At 41.3% G+C, this 17194-nt stretch overlaps 1 protein-coding gene across 8 annotated transcripts in view; it reads right to left on the bottom strand.

Moving 5' to 3' along the window:
* The window catches only part of ANKFY1 (ankyrin repeat and FYVE domain containing 1), a 78545-nt gene that overhangs the window by 24342 nt on the left and 37009 nt on the right, over positions 1 to 17194 (bottom strand). For all 8 annotated transcript variants that reach the window (XR_003438004.1, XM_027130739.1, XM_027130738.1 and 5 more), the window contains 7 exons: positions 16825 to 16948; positions 15539 to 15688; positions 13853 to 14018; positions 9071 to 9275; positions 7732 to 7800; positions 7309 to 7508; positions 2300 to 2397 (listed from right to left, as the gene is read on the bottom strand). Coding sequence is in view for 7 of the 8 variants with exons in the window: in XM_027130739.1 (XP_026986540.1) it covers positions 2300 to 2397; positions 7309 to 7508; positions 7732 to 7800; positions 9071 to 9275; positions 13853 to 14018; positions 15539 to 15688; positions 16825 to 16948 (1012 nt within the window). In the remaining variant the exon portion in view is untranslated. The remainder of the gene's footprint in view (positions 1 to 2299; positions 2398 to 7308; positions 7509 to 7731; positions 7801 to 9070; positions 9276 to 13852; positions 14019 to 15538; positions 15689 to 16824; positions 16949 to 17194) is intronic.

Genomic DNA, 17194 nt, shown 5'->3' on the forward strand with positions numbered 1-17194 from the left:
ACCCAAACAAACTGAACACACTGCTCTGCACCGGCTCCTACCGAAGCTACACATCCTCACTGTTTAGAGTCCAAGAACTTCACCTACAAGGCCTGCTGTGAAAAACAGCAAGGTTTCACCTTGTTTTCCCTAAAAAAAATTCTCCTTTCCCAGAGGGAACCACTTTGAATGCTTTGAGCGGGTTTTGTATTTCCTCATTTCTAGCTAACGTGTTTTTATTGCCGCCTCATCACCTTCCCCGGTGTGGGATCCCCTGTGGGTCCTGCCACTGGGATCTCACCGGGTGATAAGGATTTGGCTCTTTCACTTCTTTCCCCCGTGGACCCCTTCCCACCCCACCCTCTCCCTACAGCCTCCTCCTCAGGCTGTCTTCTGCTCCAGCCCTTCCCCCCACACAGCCTCCCTAGGTACGCTTATCTACGCCCATGACTTCTACCAGGGAATACAAGCAGGGGACTCTCAAACCAGGATCTCCAGCCTTGTCTGTATATCTAATTTTCCCACTGCCTGCAGGATATCCCTGCCTGAATGTTTAAAAAGGAGTTCAACAATCACAAAATGGAATTCACTCTCCCCACAGCAGTTCTTCCCCCTGGCCAGTCCCCTGCTTCTCTTCTTGGATCCAACATAACCGTCTTAACACCTCTCCAGCCCTTGCTTCTGAGAGCCACAGAGGTAGGTCCCATGGACTATCATTCTGCAATTCCTCTGAAACCCATCCCATTGGGTCCAAATCTAGTATCAGAGGTCAGGACAAGCCATTGCTTGTCTAGATGATTCCCATCTGGCTCCAGCCTGGATCTCAATGGTACATCCACCCCACCAGCTATCCCAGGAAGCTTTCTCAAGCCGAAAATGATCATACTGCTTGCCTACTTCTGTGGATTTTCTCTTCCCACAGGATAAAGTCCAAAGACCTTAAACCAGCATTCCAGACCTGTCTCCAGTGTCATTCTCACTTGCTTTCAAGTCGAGTCTCCTCTGTGCCTCTACATCTTAAGGTTTCACCCAGTTTTGCTCTGAAGGGTATCAGGAAGGAACAGTTGGTAGACAACGTGGGCTCAAGGGAGAATTTTCTTTTAAGTTGAGAGACAGTAGAGCATGTCTGTATGCTATTAGAAATGAACAGTGGGCAACAGTGATGATACAGGAGAGAGACAGACAGAGGCAGACACACATAATGGCAGGAGCAAAGCCAAGAAACCAGCCGCTGGTGCATACAGGGCCCATGCCATCATTCTAGCTGGAGAGCAGGCCGGGTGCAGGTTTAGGCGCAGACAGATTAGTAGATTTAATGGTGGGAAAAAATGGCGCTGCCCTCCCCTCTGTGCTTCCACGACACATTGATTTGTCTCATACACCAAGCTTACTGTTTACTGCTCTGCCCAGCGCTGCTGAGAGAAAATGCAACTGTATGTTGTAGTGCCTGAGTCTTAATACTGGCTCCGTTATTTACGAGTCACTTAACCTCTCAGAACCTCAAGGTTCTTTACCCTGAAATGAGGGATTTACAGATGTTGATAATGTCTCTTCAACACATGCTGCTTCTAGATCCACTGTGAGAACTGAAAGGGATAATAACCTTAAAGCTCCTAGCACAAAGCAGCTGTAGAATAAATGTGATCTTAAAGATAAACACATCCTCCCTGTCTGAAAATTATAAAGTAAAAATAACTATTATTTAGTTTCTAATGTCCCAGATGTTATGCTAATAAGCACTTAAATTTATCATTTATTTTTATCTTAACCACACCTTATGAAATCAATATTAACCCCACTTTACCGATGAGAACTGAAGCTCAGAAACGTTAAGCAACTTGCCTAAGACCACATACAGCAGTATGGGAAATGGGAAACCTAGTAAATCCAGGAATGTGCAACCCGAAAGGCCCCCCCTTTAACACTGCACCATCTGCCTTAGCTTGAGATACAGACTAAATAAACATTCACATAGGAAAACTTTAGCAAATGTAAAATGTTACAAAAAATTAAGATGCTAATATGGTAGGTTGTTGTGTCCATGTTTGCTAATCTCTAGTAGACCATGAAGTCCACAGTGTATTGTTTAGGACCTGACATACCACAAATGCTTAAGAAGTGGCTGCTGAATGAATCGATCAACCAATATTTGAAGATAAAAGCATCGATTAGACTCTGGTTTTTTAACAGTGTCCATGTATTTTTTTTTTTTTTTTGACAAAAATTGAAGAGAATCTATTCTGCTTTTTTCTACCCATCCACCACTGCCATTTCTTCCACAGACCAAAGCCGCTTCACCTGGTTGCCCTGTCACACTTACCCACTTGTTTCTGTGGTTGACGTGGGCACCATTGGTTGCCAGGAAAAGAGCTGCTGCCTCATTTCCTGCTTCAGCTGCCCGCTGTAGTAAGCAATTTCCTAGGAGAAAATGCGCATATTCATTCTTCCATTTGCATAAAAATGAGGTCAAGTTCCACACTGCACCACACCCTGCCCTTCCCTACCACCTTTCACAACTTACAAGCCCACACTAGACGTAGATGAAATTTAAGTCTACACAGGCACCCTGTGTGTGGACACAGAGACTCAAATGAGCCTGTGTGGGGAGAAAACACTTGGTCTGGAAGTCAAAAGACATTCATTCCTCCCTGGATTTCCCACTAGCCACCTCCTAGGACCAGGGGGAAGCTATGTCTCCTTACCAGGGTTGGTTAGAACATAATTTCTCAACAGCAGTGCTACTGACATTTTGGGCCAGATAATTCTTTGCTGTGAGGAGTCTGACCTGTACACAGTGCGATATTTAGCAGTATCCCTGGCTTCTGCCCAACAGATGTAACACTCTCAACCTTATTTTTTTTTATTAATTAATTAATTTATTTATTTTTGGCTGTGTTGGGTCTTCGTCACTGCGCACGGGCTTTCTCTAGTTGTGGTGAGCGGGGTCTACTCTTCGTTGCGGTGCACGGGCTTCTCATTGTGGTGGCTTCTCTTGTTGCGGAGCATGGGCTCTAGGCACGTGGGATTCAGTAGTTGCAGCACTTGGGCTCAGTAGTTGTGGCACACGGGCTTAGTTGCTCTGCAGCATGTGGGATCTTCCCAGACCAGGGCTCGAACCCGTGTCCCCTGCATTGGCAAGTGGATTCTTAACCACTGCACCACGACCTTCAACCTTATTGTGACAATCAAGACTGTCTACAGATGTTACCAAACGTCCCTTGGGGGGTGAGGCTTGGGAAGTCATCTCTAAGAACCTCTGGGGTAGATGACCATTTTGGAGACACTGTGAGCCGAAGTTCTACCAGAAAATGCTCCTTAAATACTTTAGTTTTACTCCTATGGCCTTAAATATGTTTGTTCTTGGCTTAGAAATGTTTTACTTCACACTATCACTCTTCTAAATAAAAATCTTAGAAAGAAAAAAACAATAGGAAAAACTCTCTTTGACATAAACCACAGCAAGATCTTTTTTGACCCACATCCTAGAGTAATGAAAATAAAAACAAAAATAAACAAATGGGACCTAATTAAACTTAAAAGCTTTTGCATAGCAAAGGAAACCATAAACCAGATGAAAATACAACCCTCAGAATGGGAGAAAACATTTGCAAAGGAAGCAACAGACAAAGGATTAATCTCCGAAACATACAAACAGCTCATGGAACTCAATATCAAAAAAACAAACAACCCAATTAAAATGAGCGGAAGACCTAAATAGACATTTCACCAAAGAAGACATACAGATGGCCAAGAGGCACATGAAAAGATGCTCAACATCACTAATTATTAGAGAAATGCAAATCAAAACTACAATGAGGTATCACCTCACACCTAACAGAATGGCCATCATCAAAAAATCTACAAACAATAAATGCTGGAGAGGGTGTGGAGAAAGGGGAACCCTTTTGCACTGTTGGTGGGAATGTAAACTGACAGCCACTGTGGAGAACAGTATGGAGGTTCCTTAAAAAACTAAAAATAGAACTACCATATAACCCAGCAATCCCACTACTGGGCATATACCCTGAGAAAAACCATAATTCAAAAGGACACATGTATCCCAATGTTCACTGCAGCACTATTTACAATAGCCAGGACATGGAAACAACCTAAATGTCCAACAACAGATGAATGGATAAAGAAGATGTGGTACATATACACAATGGAATATTACTTGGCCATAAAAAGGAATGAAATTGGGTCTTTTATAGAGATGTGGATGGACCTAGAGTCTGTCATACAGAGTGAAGTAAGCCAGAAAGAGAAAAGCAAACATCGTATATTAACACATATATGTGGAATCTAGCAAAATGGTACAGATGAACCTATCTGCAGGGCAGGAATAGAGACGCAGACGTAGAGAACGGACATGTGGACACAAAGTGGGAAGGGGAGGGTGGGACGAATTGGGAGATTAGGATTGACATATATACACTACAATGCATAAAACAGATAGTTAGCAGGAACATGCTATAAAGCACAGGAAGCTCCGCCTGGTGCTCTCTGACGACCTAGATGGGTGGGATGGGGGTGGGGGTGGGAGGGAGGTCCAAGAGGGAGGGGACATAGGTATACATAGAGCTGATTCACTTCCTTGTACAGCAGAAACTAAAACAACATTGTAAAGCAATTATACTCAATAAAAAAAAAATTTTTTTTTCTTCTTTTCCTCTTGAAATGGTTTTAGTCCCAGAACAGTGTTTTCTCTATTAAAATCCATTTCCTTTTTGGATAAACACAAGTCTCACGTTCCACAGCTATGCTATTTGAAAACTCAAAATAAATTAAATACCAGGACTAAAACCAAGGAAAAGCAACGGGACAAAGGACTGCTTTGTTTCCATGCCATTTTTATCTTTTCCCTCAGAGAAAGTGATTCCATGCCTAGTTGAGAGTCTTTCTAATTGAGACTCCTAATAAGAGTCCCACTTTCACTTCTGTAGTCATGCCAGTGTACACAATAACTAAATCATATACCTCCCTACAGAACAAAGATAACCTGCAACTGCTAAAACATTACTGATATGTCTATGAAAACTCAAAGTATATAATGTAAAACTGACAGAACTAGCAAGAAAAATGGAGAAATCCATAATCGCAGTGACCATTTCTAATATACCTCCCAGAAACGGACAGATCAAGGAGTCCAAGAGTTAGTAAGCTAATGAGTAAGATCTGAACAGCACAATGAACAAGCTTGATTTAATGGACGTAAACAGAGAATGCTACATGCATCCTACAATTAAAGAATGCAATTCTTTTCAAGTACATGTCAGACTTTCATAAAAACTGTATCTCTAAGAGTCTAACATTCAAGTCCGAAACACCAAAGAACCGATCTCTTATATGTCACACTCTTCTACAATGCAGTTAAATCAGAAATCAGTGGAAGTATGGTCAATAACCAACAAACATTTATAAATTAAAAGCTATTTAGTAACTGTCTCATTTCCAGAGAATCTTTAGTCTAAAACACAGTTCTGCCTGTACTCCCCATCCTGTAGTACTGCTGCCTTTAGCTTTTATGTCACCCAAAAGGTGATTTCATTTGACCTTTATTTAAAGTTAATTAGTAACTTCTTTTAGGGGAAGGGATATTTAATATCTTTTTTTTTTTTTTTTTTTTGGCCAGTTCCCCTCATTAGTGACACTTACCCATGCTTTTATACACTGCTAGCACTCAATACTGAACCACATGGAATCCCGCTCCTTAAAATATCCCCATGTTTTATTTAGTCAGATCAAGGACATATTCACATTAAAACAGTGGTTCTCAATGTATGGTCTTTGGATTCGTAGGGGTTCCTCAGAGTCTTTCAGGGGGTCCAGGAGGTCAAAACTATTTTCATAATAATAATACTTGATGTTATCTGCTTTTTCCCCCTGTGCTGACATTTGCACTGAGGGCACAAAAGCAATGGTGGATCAAACTGGGGAGCCTTAACACAAATCAAGGCAGGGGCCCCAAAATGTACTAGTGGTAATCACTGTACTCCTCACAGCCATGCACTCGGTCAAAAACATAACCAGTTTCACTTACGGTGGCCCTTGATAAAGCAGTAAAAATTACTAACTTTAATAAATCTCAACATTGAGTACATGTCTTTAAAATTCTGTGTGACAAAATAAGAAGTATGCATAAAGTATATAAAGTATGTTACATCTGTTGTGTAACAAATTACACAAGTTGTCTCAAAGGAAAGCACTTGTGTCATTGTTTCACTGCAAGCTGAACTAACAGTTTTTTCATGGAACACCATTTTTACTTGAAAGAATGACTGATTAACAAACTATGGTTATTCAAACCTGAGTATTTGACAGACGATTTCTTAAAAAGTAAGCCTGTCTCTGTAAGAAAAACAACTGGCAATACTTCCACCAAATGACAAAATTTGATCTTCCAAGTGAAATTAGCATTTTGGAAAACTTTTGTCTGCAACTATAAGTTTAACAGCTTCTCAATACTGAAAGACTTTTCCAATGAGATCAGTGGTGATATTAATAAATGTGATTCTAAAATAAACGAACATTTTGAAGATCTGCATAACTCAGTGAAACAAGATTTTCCAAATGACTAAGGCATGATGTTACAAAATCACACATGAAGAAATCCATTCAAAGCACACACAGACCATGGATTTTATATAACAGAGTACAAAAAGTTCACTGATATAGTTTCAGATTCCATATTGCAACTAACCTTAAAAAAATTATCCCTTGATAAATTCTTCTCACTGTAGTATCAAAGAAATATATCCACAATTATCTGAAAAGGCTCTTAAAATATGCCTCGTTTTCCAACTACATCACTATGTGAGGGTATTTTCTTTAACCAAAACAACGTATCTCAAAAGACTGAACACAGATGCAGATACTAGCAACCAGTCACTCTTCCAACTAAATTTTTTTCTGAAAGTTATTCTTCATAAAAAATGTTATATGTCAACATAAAATTGTTTGTCGTTATTATTATTAATACATCTTTTAAAAATTTCTCAGTTTTAATTTCTAACATGGTAAATACCAAAGATATCCACTTAAACAAAAGCTCTTTGGGATATAATTTTTAAGAGGGTGAAGAGTTCTGAGTCCAAAAAGACTGAAATTCACTGCATTAAATAAATAGAAGTGTTTCAGCTTAACGGACTTATCGAGTCTGGCTAGATTTTTGGAAGCACAAGATCAGGTTTTTTACTATGGTTAAAATTACGTACAAAATAATTCTCATAATAGCATGCCGCTCGGTTTTTAAATTTTTGGTAAAAACACTGACAATATTTCATGGGGTCTCCAGACTTGAGCATCAGCTCTTAGGGGCCTGTGTTTTACCTGTTATTGCATCAGGTGCATTGGTGTTGCTGCCACGCTGAATGAGTCTGGCTGCAAAGCTATTTTCATCAAATGAAGTCCCATTTACCACAGGGAGGTCTTCAAAGGGATTTACGGACTGGTCGGAAGACACAGTGATGTACTGCACGGCAAGCCACAGAGCTGTGCTGCCCTCATGGTCTTTCAGCTCTAAATCTAATCTGGAATGAGGAAGCAATGTGAATAGCAAGTATAATCGTCTTCTGACACTCTGTACTGTCAACAGCCTCATTCTTTCTCTTTGTACTTTATGAATGACCATTTTTTATTTTACTTTTACTTATTAAAATGGATAATGCTAAAAGACATTTTAAGGGAATCATTTTTCACTCACAATCCCACCCTCACAACTGCTTTTTCATTTCTCCATGTCTCCCTACGTACTGTTTACACTGCAGCAACTGGTTGAACACGTATTCATTCCTGGCCATGATGGACAAGTGTAAGGGAGACCTACAGGATGAAGAAGAGGTGTCAATTCAGGACAGGCCCAGTTCAGGACCACTCACAGCAGGAGGCAACTAGAATCCACAAGAAATTCCCCATTTCTGCCAGAGTTTCTTTTTCTATCCTGACAAACAGTTTTCCAAAACCATGATCAAGTATCAAAGGATGAAAATGGATTTGATTATATGTTACAATTTATTCAAGTAGCCAAAAGAACAAGAATCAATAAAAGGAAGAGATATATAAAATACTCTTCAATTAAATACTGACCCTCATTGAATGTATATGTACTCATGTTTTTAAAACAAATAAAACAGTAGTTTCTGCCACAGGTATGCCTACTTTCCCCTACATATCCTCCACAATTCTGAAAAGAAATTTTTTCTTCCCATAATTCTCTGTTATACTCAAACACATTATGAGTGGCATCGATAGGAACTGATTAACCACTCTTCACTGCTTTTATTTAGCCCTCATGTGCCCTGAGGAAGATGGTCACCACAGAGCACAGGGACTCCCAGGCTGGTATCTATCTCAGAGGTACAGAATGCCAGAATTTATTACACTTGGGGGAAAAAGATTAAGAAATCACAAGAAAAAAAGGAATGCAATTATTTTGGGAAATAAGGTAATTATGACATTATACTGAGTTCATGGAGATCCACCTTATTTAAGTACCTTACTCATCACACAAATCTATTTTCCTATTCTGACGACCTCACAGTTATTTTTTGACAGGGTTTTTTAAAGGTATAAAATACTGAGCTGCTATGGTAAGAAGTGGGTCCCCCTAGTGTTGGTGATTCAGGTGGCTTAACTCCCTTCAATGCCTCACACACTGGTGTCCCAGAGATAAGCAGCCCGTTCTCAGATTCTAAACCACAAGGAATCCTCAACCAAATATTTCTGGGAAGGGGCAAAAGGAACATGACAACTACTATCAGTATGCTGTGGAAGATGGCAAGCTGTGTGGACAGAGCTGTCTGAAGCAGAGGTACTTACAAAAAGGTGGAAATGGAGTTTTGTGGAGATGACAGAAACTGCTTAAAGATCCAAGGACCTCAGTTACCCAGGATGGAAATGGTTTCCCCAAATGCCTCTGGCCTTAGTCGTCTCTCTCATTTGCAAAACGAATCAATGTTTGTAACTTCCATAAAATTCAGAGAGAATAATGCTGAACTAAAAAACATGAAGTCCCCGCCTGCCAGTTATGTGCCACAATAAAATAACATTGTGGGAACTGTGCTCAGAGCAGGTGATCTGCTCCCTGACTTACCTGCCCTTGCTGTCCTGCATGTTGGGGTTGGCGCCAGCCTGCAGGAGGGCCTCTGCAATCTGTGCCATCTCGGACATCACATCTGCTGAGTGTTTTTTTGAACTGTACGATGCTACAAGGTGCAACGGTGTCTCCTGGACACCCAACGTAGCAGCATTGACAAGGGCCCCATTCTTAATGAGGAAAGTGGCAGCAAAGAGATCTCCTTGAAAAGAAACAACAGAAGAAATGGTCACATATGACAACACTCAGGGCAAGCTTTTCTGACCAATGCTTCCTCAAAAAGGTACCAGTCAGTAACCGTAGACAAAGAAGATTTCATCATTGAGATCATGGACTTACATACTCAAATTCAACTTCTGATGACCTCTTGTCATCTGTCCTGACCCCTCGCTTCAATATCACTTCACAATTTTAAGCATACCAGGCTTCTATCCTTCAAAGGTCATTAACTCTCATAAAGGGTTCCGAGATTCCTCCACAACACAATTTATCTCCCTCTCTCATTCCTGACCACGGTCTATACCCAAGCAATACTTACCTCTAACCGGCTATACTTGCAGTGGCTCTTGCTAAGGCACTTATGAGAAGTTTTCCTTTATACCTGCAATACCATTTCATCTTCTTCAACTATACTTCTGCTATCTCAATATCGAGAACGGGGCTTAGGATTTCAGGAGTGGCAAAGCTCTCAAGTCTGTTAGCTGTATTCCTGTATTATTCATCTGAATAATATGAGTTTCATCTAATCTTCAGTAGACATGGAATTTCAAAATCAACTGGTTTTCGATATTTCCCATCTGCTCTATTCTTTCTTCCAAGGGACCATCTTGCTGGAGAGTGTGAGCTCTGGCACTGACGTGGCTAGGCTACCACAGCCCCTCATATCCTGATTGGTCCATGTCTGATTTATTTTTGTATCTACCACTGTCTTATACAAAACAGGCACCAGGGAAATGTTTGGGAAGAAAATGGATTGACTGGTTGACGTTATAAGGTTCCACTTTAACAGAATGGCTCTAATTCCAATCAATTATGATTTTGGGTAACTTAAGAATCCTCTAACCAGACACTTCTGAAATCTTTTCATTCGTCTGTCCCCGATTGTTTTCTTGGGGGGTAGGGGAAGATACAATCTTTACCAGCATCGTGTGCAAAGGACCAAAGCTTAGATTTCTTTACAAAAAGATGTCGGTAGAGCTCTGAAAGCAGCAGGTAACATGCATATCAGGGATTAGTCTGGGTCAGGCCTTTGCTGTCCATATGTACAAAGACATACTAGGGTTCTCAGTAGGGTCCTAATGTGTAATATGAACAAACCCCACAGAGATTCAGTCTAGGAGAGAATATGTAAAAACAATACATTAGCAATAGAATAAAATATCCTAGAGAAAGTCACTTACATTCTGGAAGTGGAAAGAAAATTTAGAATTATGAGGACAGAGAGCCTTAAAATGACAAATCTGATAAATAACGTGCTGGGGGAGAGGTGAAATGTGGTTTCGTTATCTTTAAGCTTGGCATATATTCCAAACTAAGTAGTAAACAGATAATAAAGCTAAAATATGTCAATAAAAAACTTATAATACACTATACACACAGAAGATAAACTGGGCAATACTGCACACAGAAATAAGGGTACAGATCAATGGTTGGATTCAGATGGATGGCATAATAAAAAAAATTTTTATATCTTAAGCCCTCTTGAAAAGAATCATAGGGCTTCCCTGATGGCGCAGTGGATGAGAGTCCGCCTACCGATGCAGGGGACACAGGTTAGTGCCCTGGTCCGGGAAGATCCCACGTGCCGCGGAGCGGCTAGGCCCGTGAGCCATGGCCGCTGAGCCTGCGCGTCTGGAGCCTGTGCTCCACGACGGGAGAGGCCGCAACAGTGAGAGGCCTGCGTACCGCAAAAAAAGAATCATAGCTTTTAGATTAGATTTACTTTATTCATAAGCGCCAAAGTGTTTTTTTTTTTTTAACTTACACATATATACATACATACAGTATACGCACCCTACACAAAAAGTTATTTAGGAATTATTGGCAACTGAAAATTGATGATGTTTTACATTAACAGAAAGTCAGCCCATGGATATACAGCCCAGAGGAAATAGACAACTGACATCGAAAAAGCAGAACAAAGGGAGGGAACAGAAAATGCCAAAAACACCATTTATAAAGTTTCTGTCAACAAGAAAACTTCTAATATATTTTAGAACGATTTCCATCAAAAACCGTTAAAACAAAAACTGTTTGGTGCTTAACAGTTCCAATTACTTCATCACTTCACTCCCTGAAACTGCCAAGTAAATGTATAATGACTTGTCCACATAAAAACATTCCTAACAATGTAGTTAACGTTTAAAAAAAATCCACACACAATTTTTCTTTCAACAAAGCTCCCTGACCGGTTTCATTCAGGGACCAGGCAGTAACTTTCATTATTTAATTAACAAAAGCTGTATCTCATGCTGCTCCAGTTGGTGGCATCATCTGCAAACCTCCTACAAACAATTAGATAGGAGCATGCTGCTTAAGAGACCCACTGATTGATGTTGATCATCAAGGAAAATAAGCACAAGAAGATTGTTTTAAAAAGCAAGGCTTCATCTTCTTGCCCAGATCCAGCTAATCAGAGGAGATGGCATCCCTCTGGTCACATGTGTATCTCCTGTGGACTCACTCACAGACGCACTCTCGATACAAACTGATGGGTACACTTGGTTATTAGGATGATTAGTGAGTCTTCTGGTTAGAGATTCTAATGTGTGTCCACAACCAGACCTAAACCTCATATATTAAGGATCTTCACTCATATTACAATGAACTTAAAGTAAGGTTAACAGTTAAATTTCAGGTATATTACTCAATTTAATCATTTGGGCAGGTCAACGGACTGACAGCTCAAGGTGAAGAAGGAAAAGGTGAAAAAAATTCCTACAGAAATTGAAGCTGGTCGTGGCACTGCAACACAGGGACAAGGTAAGAGCTGCAGGCTGACCCTACCACATGGTAGTCACTGGGCTAGGTGTGCTACTAACCTGTCTCTCAACAACCAGTAAAGCAGGTTCCTCACCTTACAGGTGAGGAAAAGGAGACTCAAGAATGGTTAAGTGACTTGTCCAAGGCCACAGAGTAAGTGGATGAGCCAGGATTCCCAGCTTGGTACATCCACGCTCCAATGCCAATACTCCGTGCTCCACACCAGGCCACACTGCCACGTTCAACAATCAAGTTTACCGTGCCCACACTGCAGCCCACATACTTGCAAGCAACTAATAAATTCAGAGCAGAAGATTAAATCATCTGCAAATAAGCACCATAAATGCACCACCAATTCTTGGCAATTCTTGTAACTAAGCAATCATCAAAATATTTAATAACTCATCAAAGATGTTTTTTCATCATACATAAGAATTTAAGTCCTTAAGAGGAAAGAGACATAATTCTGAGATTGTTTTTTTAGTAACAAGTTTATTTGTTTCCAAAATAAACATTTCAGACACTAAACAGTATGGGAAAGAATAGTTCCTGATGTGGTGGAAACTTTCCCCACTGAACACACACCCAGTGCTCAGCACCCAATGGCTTTGCACAGTGTGGAGTGATGCTTGGGAAAAATGCATCTGCTCTTGACACTGACATACTCTAAGGCTTTCCTTCCCAATGATGAACAAAATTTTCCTCTCCATCAGCCAGCATGCTTAACACTCTAACGCATGACTTAGAGGGATATTTATATTAAAGCCTATGCCCAAAAAGGGCAAAGCCACAGCTGCAACACGACCTTATTTGAAGTAACTACATTCCACCAACTAGGAGCAACTTGTGAATGGTAAAAATGTGGCAGAGATAATAACAGTATAATAATGCACAACTGGAAGGTTAAACATACATGATTAAGATATAGGGAAACCATTACACGTATTCTGTTTTTGACGTCCACATGTAAACAAAAAAGTGGCCACAGCCAAGTACTTCAATCAAGTCATCTATCCCCCTACAAAATGAAGGCTTTGAGACATTTGAAAGGTTTCTTTCCATACTGGAACTCTACCCCTATATAGCTTTTCACTCTGTCAAAAAAATAACTACTGCAAAGTAGAGTCAGGCAGGATCCATTTGGGACTTAAGAATTATTAAGGCCATGGGAAAAACAAAAGACTAGTACTTGTTTCCCTTTAATTCAATAAGGTGAAAATGCTTTGATCGTAATTCTATCACTTACATAGCTTCCCACTACTAATGACAATGTACTCAAACACAGCTACAATTTCAAATAACTTCCCAAGAACAAAATGAAACTTTATCACTTTGTCATGATCTATGAGAAGTCTATTCTGTAAAAGTGAAAACTCTGAATCCAAGAATATGTTTAAATATTCGTGTTCTTGATACTTTCCCTCTCTTACAGTAACTGATACAAGTAAAGTCTTCCTAGCACAATTTCTGGAGAAACTGATGTATTGAATAAGCAAATAACACATCAATTGCTTACAAGTAAAAGGTACTTTTTCTATAAGTACCATCTTTCTAGCCTTCTTCTGGGGCTCCTGCTGACACTCTGAAGAGCCTAACCAACAAGACATAAGGCAATAGCTCTTCCATCTCTCTTCTGACCCACTGATCACAAATTCTAAATCATGTAGCCTGCAAGTACAGACTCAAGAAGCCTTTGAGAATCTGTGGAACAGGAACAGGGTCAGAGAGTCTTCAAAAGTTACCTGGATAAAGGTAAAATTGCCCACTGCAGAAAATATAAAATACGCTTCTTCCTACCTCTTTGGATGCCTTTATGTAACAAGCTCCAGCCATTCTTGTCCACCATGTCCACGTCAGCTTTGTGACTGACCAGAGTGGTGGCGATGCTCTCTAGTCGTCGTGAAAGGGCTAGATCTAAAGCAAGATCTCCGTTATGATCCAACTCATTCAGCTTCCCAGGGAGCTGCACAGAGAAATTTGTAAGTCAGCACCCATCCAGTAGAGAATACAACTAAGTCTCTCACACCTTGACTCTTAAAAATCATCTCACACAAACGTCAAATTTTAGTCCTAGAACTTACTATATCTTACTCTCCAAATTCAACTGAATTCACAAACTTCTCTCAGGCCTCCTCAGGACTCATGCCTTTCAGGGAGCCCAGGACTAACGGGGATCACAGAGCAGGTGCAAATACCATGGAAGACAGTACAAGGGGGAAATGCAGACAATGCTGTAGGAACACAAGTGTCAGGACAGAGGTTCAGAGAGCCTGATGGGAAACAGCTCACATTTTCACAAAAGACTGTGGCTTAACTATCTAATTCCTCCTAGCAGTTTAATGCCTCCCCCACACCCTGGACACCCAGGATAAAACACATGACACAGCCATCCATCAAGAGCAGCTACATTTCTTCTAAGGCAGTGCAGTAAGCAGAACGACAGCCCCAAAGATGTCCACGTCCTAACCCCCCGAACCTGTGACTATGTCACCTCACACAATGAAAGGCACTTGGCAGATGTGATTACGGTTGAGGACCCTGAGATGGGGACAGTGTCCCTGGATATCCAGGAGGGCCCAATCTATCTAATCCCATGAGTCCTTAAAAGTGAAAGAGGGAAGCAGAAGAGTAGGTCAGACAGTTGTGACACGAGAAAGACTGGATTTGCCACTATTGGCTTTGAAGACAGAGGAAGGGGGCCACAGGCTAAAGAAATGTGGTGGCCTCTAGAAGCTGAGAATGGCCCTGACTCAGCTGATAGCCAGAAGAAAATGGGGATGTTGGTCCTATAATCACAAGGAACTGAATTCTGCCAACAACCCAAACAAGCAGGCTTCCCTAGAGCCTCCAGAAAGGAACACAGCCTGCCAACACCTTGACTTCTAGATGGGTGATGCCTGTACTGGACTTCCAAGCTACAAAACTATAAGATAATAAATTTGTGTTGTTTTAAGCCACTAGGTTTGTGGTAATTTCTTACAGTAGCAAAAGAAAAACTAAAGCAGATTTTGGTACCTGGAAGTTAAGTACTGCTGTAACAGCTATCTAAAAATGTGGACGTGTCTTTGGAAGTGCGCAATGGGCAGAGGCTGGAAGAATACTGAGAAGCATGATAGGATAAGCTCAGACTGCCTTGGACAAACTACTAGTAGAAATATGTACATTAAAGACTGTGCCAGATGGGCTTCCCTGGTGGTGCAGTGGTTGAGAGTCCGCCTGCCGATGCAAGGGACACGGGTTCGTGCCCTGGTCCGGGAAGATCCCACGTGCCGCGGAGCGGCTGGGCCCGTGAGCCATGGCCGCTGAGCCTGCGCATCCGGAGCCTGTGCTCCGCAACGGGAGAGGCCACAACAGTGAGAGGCCTGCGTACCACAAAAAAAAAAAAAAAAAAAAAAAAAGACTGTGCCAGCAATGGCTCAGAGAAAGTGAGGAGCACTGTAGAGAAGAACAAGAGAAGTATAGTTTGGGGAAAAGGTATAGTACCTGTGAATCCATTTCAATTAGATAAAGGAAGACCACATCTTCTCTCTCCACTTTGATAGCTTTATGTAATGGGTACTCAGTCTTGGACTTGATCATTTTGTATAACAACTGAGCACTCATGCTGCTGAAGTCCTCCTTTCGTAAGTCATCCTAAGGATTAAAAAGACAGTGAAAAGCAGAACAGATTCAACATATCGACAATAACGACAACTGACATTTCTTAAGAAGCCCCTGGAATGTGTCTGGCCCTATTTTAAAGGGCTTAACATTTCCCAACTCATTTAATCCTCACGAAAACCCTATGAGGTAGGTACTATTATTATCCCCATTCACAGATGAAGAAAGTAAAGCATAAAGAGGCTAATTAGTGTGCCCAGCTCGCACAATGAGTGAACAGCCAAGCCGGGATCTGGAGCCCAGAGGCCCACCTGCCGAGCGAGGACTCTTCACCACAGCACTGCCCTGCCTCTGGGTGAGATGGTAAAGCACAGGCAACACGGACACTCCACAAGGACGAAGTCACAAGGAGCCCTCCCCGTGAGAACAGAGCCCTCCCCTTCAACCCCACACAGAAGACAGGTACAGAATTAGTCAGAACTTCCACAAACAACTCAGTCCACTGAGTCACCATCGCTTTCTACTGTTGCAGATCTCTAAGTTTCTACTACTTTAGCAGAAAGGTTACCGTTCCTGTTTCAATTCTTTAAAATCCAGTTCTTTAAGACACTTTTTCTCATAATGCTGTTGAGTACCGAACAATTTGCAGAAACTAGGTTATAAACATAGCCCTAGCCATGATTTTCTGAAAAACGCAAAACAGACAACAACAAAGAAATGCAAGACCTGTCTTTATGATGAAAGCTACCTAAGAAGGGCATATGTAAATTTAACAACACCCTCCACACGACAAGAAGGCAGGGAAATCCCGGAAGGGGTGCTGCCAAGCACGAGCACGGCAGGCCTGCTGGCCCTACAGCAGCACCCGCTCCCGGGGCTCAGCTGCCACTCCTGCAGATGGAGGGTAAAGCAGGCCTGTGTCCCTCCGTTCCAAGCCTACTTCTTGACCTGAGCTATCTTCTGCTCCTCTACTCCGAAATCAGAATTATGAGAATTTTAGAGCCCAAAGGAATCTCACAGATCATCTAGTGCGACTACTTAGCCTTCAATTTTGTTATAAGAGGAAGTGAGGGGCCAGAGAGGTATCTTTCTATGGAACCAGGTCCCAAGCCCCAGTCTTCTGACTTCCAGTGAAGGTGCTTCTCCACACCTCTCAGTCTCACACTCACCCAATGACTTGCAATAATTTCTGCACAGTAGTTCATCAGCGTGCTGGCATTCAGCTCCTCCGCAGTCTGATAGAAGCGGATACAGTTCCTGACATTCACCAGGGACATCACACCCTTCTCACATCTACGAGACAATTTTAATGATCAACAGTATTATTAGGACCAATTTATTCATAAACAAACAAACCAAAGCAATAATCTGTGTACTGCCTGGCCATGTCCAATAGCACTAAAGCCTAAGGTTTAAGCAAAGCAGCTACGAATGAATTGTAGCTGAGTTACTATATATATATATACGTGTGTATATATATGTATACACATATATATATATAATTTTTTTTTTTTTTTTTTTTTTGCGGTACGCGGGCCT

Source organism: Aethalodelphis obliquidens, unplaced genomic scaffold (genome assembly GCF_003676395.1).
Source record: "Aethalodelphis obliquidens isolate GAN/ISIS:26980383/991018 unplaced genomic scaffold, ASM367639v1 scaffold38, whole genome shotgun sequence".
Taxonomy (NCBI): Eukaryota; Metazoa; Chordata; class Mammalia; order Artiodactyla; family Delphinidae; genus Aethalodelphis; species Aethalodelphis obliquidens.